At 35.9% G+C, this 5,968-nt stretch overlaps 1 protein-coding gene across 1 annotated transcript in view; it reads left to right on the top strand.

Moving 5' to 3' along the window:
• Nucleotides 1-5,968, top strand: part of LOC103800730 (serine/threonine-protein kinase MRCK alpha-like) — a gene marked incomplete at its 5' end in the record, with an annotated part of 56,669 nt that overhangs the window by 11,818 nt on the left and 38,883 nt on the right. Inside the window, 3 exons of the mRNA XM_009073114.1 lie at nucleotides 1,903-2,008; nucleotides 2,606-2,754; nucleotides 3,932-4,023. Coding sequence (XP_009071362.1) covers nucleotides 1,903-2,008; nucleotides 2,606-2,754; nucleotides 3,932-4,023 — 347 coding nt within the window. The remainder of the gene's footprint in view (nucleotides 1-1,902; nucleotides 2,009-2,605; nucleotides 2,755-3,931; nucleotides 4,024-5,968) is intronic.

The raw sequence follows: 5,968 nt of genomic DNA, 5'->3' as shown, positions 1-5,968 counted from the left end.
CCTGCTGATGATTTTTTCTTTTTACAGTTTGTTTAATTATGCACAACCCCCACTCCCTACAAATCATCTTAAGCTACTTCTCACTTCTTTTGCCTACTCTTGTAGCCTAAGTGGTTTGTGTAGGCCAAGACTGTCAGTATGTGGCTGTCAAAATGTGTCATTCAGCCTGTTATGGGAAAAGAAGTTGGTATACTACTTTCATTGAGTTCTGATATACCTTGGGAAAAATAGTGACTCATTAATATCAAAACTTTCACTGACTTTAATAGTCAGGACATGTGGGGTTTTCCTAGATTCCTCTCCACTTCTTGAACTAAATTGTAGGCAGGAGACAAAGAAGAGAAAGCCCAAGGCATGAATAAGTGCTTACTTGTTTCATGTTGGGTATGAGATTTGTGGCAAATGGCTGCTAATTTTGCCTTTGCCTCCTCTGTATTAAAGTAGTCTGTCTTCCTTATATAAATCTAAAAGTGCACACCCAAAAGTCACCTCAACTGTAGATGTTTAACCCATGGCTTTCACACTGTGATCTTGCCCTAAGGCTACTACGGGAAAATTCTTTTCTTCCCTTGCTCATGGCAGTTCAGAGTATGTGCTCTTTATCTTTCTTGCCTCCTGGTGACTCTATGAATCTGTGCTGAAACTTTGTATTTTTTAATGAATTGATAGTAAACTTGCAAGTAGCATCATTTCCATGTTCACTATGTGTATGAACCCCACAGTATCAACCAGAAAACTTACTGTCACAGAGGGGGAAACACTTCCTGCTGGAAGGTCACCGTGAGACAAAATCAGCCATCTGGAGAACACTCATCTCCAGTCAGTCCAGCACAGGCAGGATTACAGTTACTAAGGAAAGAACAGGAAGCAAGGATAAGTTAACTTTGTGAAACAGACAAACTATTTTCTCACTTTCCCATATTTGAGGTTGGTTACTTAAAGCGCATCCTGAATGTTTCGGTGGCTGATGTTTATAGACCTAATGGATCATGCTGTGCTATTAGACTGCTGGTCTCTGAGACCAGCTCAGGGACTTGCATATGTCCTGGTGTTGCAGAACTGAGTTTACTCTTCTGTGGGCAAAATGAACATGTTCAGAGCCAGGCATGTAAGGAGATGGGGTGGGAGGGGTGATGTTGGTGTTTCTTCTGTTTGTTTGTTTTAGGCTTTTCATAAGGTACTTGGTTTTAGTGAGTTCATTTTTTAGGGTCTTTCTTTTCTGTTAATACCCAGGGCAAAGTGAAGCAAGAGCCTTCTGTTGTGATTAATCACAGAAGGTTGTTCTTTCTGTGTAACTGATGGTCAAAGAATCTAAAAAACAGGCATGTCTCCTCCTTGTTTGCATTAGACCCAGAAAACATGTCTTGATAGAAAGCAAGCTCAGTTGATGACAGCCTGTTCTGGCTTATGCTGGCTTATATCATTAGAAGTGGACTCTCCCTACTTAATAAAGCATTTGTTTAACTACAAGTTCTCATAGTCAATTGATACAGTAAAGCCAACTCCAAGTTCCAATATTATGTGACAGTTGACTTGTTAATTGTTGGTTATGAATTTTTGTCCCTAAAAATAGGTTGAATTCCCAAAGCTTTCTTTCCCACGGTCTGAATTTCAGGAAACTGATGTTTATACTGAAACATATATTACTTATTTAGATATGTAGTTCTTCAGTCTTTATTCCTTGTCTTAGTGATGCGTATTGCTTAATGGAACTCCACAGAGCAGCAAAAGATTAGTGCTGCATGGTTTTCTGTTGTTTTGGGAAATTTTTTTTTTTGTTTGTTTCCTTATGTTTTATGACTTTTGTATTCTGCTTTTATCTGTTTCTGGTTGTTATTTTGTTGAAGGGACTTCTGGCTTTCGTTTGTTTAAAACACCTAATTTTCTTATGTCATTGTTTAGGGTAAGCGATGAAAAAGATGCTCGAGGTTATCTTCAGGCCTTGGCCTCTAAAATGACAGAAGAGCTAGAAGCCCTGAGGAACTCCAGTTTGGGTGCAAGAGCTACAGTAAGACTCTACTTCCATATGTCAGAGGCGTTTTTGTTTGAAAAAAGACTAATGTGATAGTTTCAGCTGCAGTAATAATCTGTCTGTAGTGTCTGTGTTCATCAAAAGTTAAACTTTCCTAGAGCTTCCCTTCTAAATAACTGAATGGCAAACTTACTGTTTATCAATTTAATAAACACCAATACCTTTATAATGTGATTTTTTAATGATATTGTTCAAGTAGCTACTTTATAATCACATATGAATTTGTCAAAGGAAATCATACCTTGGTTTGTGAAAGCCTTCAAGTCTTTCACTTTTGAAATATGAATGTCCTTTGTAGGTGTCATTTGAACAGAGATATGTCAAAACTAGAGTTCACAAAATATCTTTGCTTTTGAGATCAGCATAAGATGTTCATCTTGCCTATTTAGTACTCGAGTTCAAAAATAATAATGCTAATAACATTACTCTTAATTTTTAATTTTAGATTACTTTGGAATTAATGAACCCTTACGTTAAGAACATAATAGACCAAGTGATCACTGAAGTGAGTTGCATTCCTCATTTTCAGCTTTCTTATCTCTTACTCCTTCTTCTTCCTTTTTTCTTTACTAGGACATGCCCTGGAAGATGCGCCGCTTTGCAAAACTGGATATGTCTGCAAGGCTGGAGCTACAGTCTGCTCTTGATGCTGAAATCCGAGCCAAACAGGCTATTCAAGATGAGTTGAACAAAGTCAAAGCTTCCTGTATCTCTACAGAGTGGTAAGACTGAATTGTCCTGATGCAAATTTACTTTGATTACCTGCCAGGGAATGTCATCAAATCATGATTTTAACTATCTTGTCTGTTGAAATTTGATAATGAATGATATGCTGGTTTTATATCTCCAAATGTGAAAAAAGACTATCTCTCTTCATTGTGTGAACAGCTAAACACTCACTGGTGAAAACCTTAAATCTTGAAGACATTCAGAAGGGGACATTTTCTCTCTAATAATATAATCTCTCCTTGTTGTGATAACAAATTCAAATTCAAGTAGAGTTTTTTTAGTTCTATTGATAGCTGCATTGGGTTAGCTGGCTAAAATCAATTTTTGCATACTGATTTGTAGAGTAATAAGTAATAACAGTTATGGAATATTTTATTAATTCTTTTATTCCTTCCTCACACCACTCTCTCTCTTCTACCCCATTACCCTCACCCCTCCAACAGAATTTATTCTGAGTTGGATGGATGCCTGAAGCAGGGATTAGTAGGAAGTCATTCCATTTCTAGGTGTCCAGCTTCAATCTAGCTCAGAGCACTGATATTTTATAGCATGTGTTTTAGGAAAGCAGTTGGACAGAGTTGAGATTCAAGTATGTTGTCTGTACAGTGGAAACACCTAGTCCACCTACCTTTCATGTTTTTCAGGACAGATAATGTGATGATAGGTATCACTGGAAATCCTCTAAGTACAGGAGAACCAGCATTTGCTTTGACAGGCAAGGATGTGAATGTTGGTCAAAATACACAGTAGTGTTACCTATCAGCTGTGAATCAGAAATCACTGAAACAACTAACTGCAAAGTAACTGCCAAAACAATAGTTCAACATAATCTATTAGTATCATAGGCACTTAATTAACAAATATATTTTAAAAACCCAAGATGTTTTTAAACAAAGAAATACATGTGGTCTTTTTTTCTCATTCAGAGGATACAGGCTCACACAACTACTTAGAAATTAGAAACACAAGCCTATTTAATGGGTCAGTGGGGATAATTAATTGCCTTTTTCTGAAAACTGAACAGGTCGCAATAGATTTCTGAATTCATTCTGGCATTTGAAGACATTTGCTGGGCATTAATTTTTAAATAGCATGCAAAGATGGACAGAAAAAGGTTACTTGTATCATGGGTTCTCAATACTTACATATGATTTTTATGTTCTTTTGAAGTAAATTGCAAGAATCTGAGAAGAAGAACATGGAGCTGTTGGCAGATATCGAAAGGCTGAAAAAGGAGACAGAAGAGCTTAGATCAGAAAAGGGTATGGCAACTGATATCCAAGTAAATAGTATGTTTCATGCTGGTGGGTACATCTTATCAATGAAGTACAACTTGCACTGGCAACTAGAATATGATACCAGCAGAATTTGGCATACAAAATGTCAGCACAACAGTTGCATGTTAAGATGTACCTACAGCAGTTGCATTTGCACTTCTAATACTTGTAATACGCCTCAGTTTTGTTGATACACTTGAACCTGTAAGGTATTATTTGAGTTGGAACTGCACTGTTTTTATTTGGCACATGTATGGTGATCTACTGCCAGAAAACTGTTAGAAGTTTAGATCTATTTCTAATTTTTCCTCCTTTATCATGGGTGAAGTTATTTAGACTTCAATACTGATGATAATGTTGTTCATCTGTGAGTGTTTTGGGCCTGTCTGCACAGAGAGGAAACGACTGCAGAGGAATTCATAGCATTTGTTTATTTCTGGGAGGACTTTGTTGATAGGTTTTGTGACCACATAGTGAGCAGTGTGGTCGTGATTGCTTTGCCGTGGTATTGAGAGTATGTTCTGGGATTACTGTTGCATCTGTCTAACAGTATTTTGCATTGTTGCTGGGAGAAGAGACTTTTTTGGTAATTCTGCAGTGAAAAAAAAATGCTTTAAGAGATGATTAATGATTTTGCTGATTCGTTGCAGTTTCTCTGGTAGCTCTAATATTTGCATCTTGTGAGTCACATGAGTAGAAGTATTTTTCAGGACAAATAGAATTACCTAATTTTCTGTAGGGAACTATTAGAACTCCAAAATATCATCATCTATATAGTGGCCTCCAAGTGCTGGTTGACTGGTAAAAATAATTCAGACCTATACAGAACACTAAAAAATTACTGGTTCTAATTAGCAAATCAGACTTAAAGAATTGATGCTTGTTCATCTTAATGCTTAGCATTGGTCCCAGAATTATGCTGCTTCCAAGTGCATGGAGGGAAGCTCTCGATAGCATCTCCCTGGAAACAAAAGTACTTTGTCATGTTTAGCTTTCATTTAGATGTTCTTGAACTGTCTTAAGTATTGTGCATGGTTACTTGGCTTCTGAAATCTTCCTTTGCACTGAATAATCTGTTATGAATTTATAATTAATATTTTACTCTGTATTTTTTCCAGTATGTAAAACTTTATTGTTTTGCTGAAAGTAGTGGTAAACATTCTTTTCATAAAACAATCAAAAAAAAAAGATACTGTTCAAGGAAAGTTGGTCATTCTTTTTAACAAGTAAATTAGTAATACTAATGCAATTATTCAAACATTTTGATAGAAATACATCTTAATCCAGATCCTTATCATCTTTTGACTCGGTTTTCTCTTACAAGAAGAAATACATTGCTGTTTGCATTATGAACTGTCTAGAGGATTCAAATGTAGTCAATGTAAGGTGGTAGAGAACCTTACAGTGTGTGGAAATTGATTCCTAGCAAGAGTTTACTTGGATTAGCAATTAAATCTTTTGCTGTTTTACAATATATTCCAGAAATTCAGGCAAGTGGAAAAAGAATTGCTAAAAATGATGCTATAAAGTAGCAGGTGATTTGAAAACTGTTTTTACTATATTACTGGGATTTCAGTGTATTTATAGTTTAAAGAATAAAGGGTTCTTTGTAACTCCTTCATTAACTGTGGGTTATGTTTAGAGCAAACAGGGTGATATGGCTAGTTAGAGCAAGATACTGACATTTTTTAAAAGAAATAAGTAACCTTCAATAGCATCATACACACTCTGGTCATAGTGTATATATATGTGTGCGTATATATATATATATATGTGTGTGTGTATATATATAATGTATTTATAGCATTTGGGAAACTAGAGTTCATATACATCAGTGATCTGTAAACACCCACACAGCAACTTAAATTACACCCCAAAGAAAAAAAAATATCAGTTGAAGCATGTTAAAATAACAGTCAAGATGTGCCAG

The sequence above is a fragment of the Acanthisitta chloris genome, unplaced genomic scaffold (assembly GCF_000695815.1).
Source record: "Acanthisitta chloris isolate BGI_N310 unplaced genomic scaffold, ASM69581v1 scaffold14134, whole genome shotgun sequence".
Taxonomy (NCBI): domain Eukaryota; kingdom Metazoa; phylum Chordata; class Aves; order Passeriformes; family Acanthisittidae; genus Acanthisitta; species Acanthisitta chloris.
This window is presented reverse-complemented; position numbering and strand designations above follow the sequence as displayed.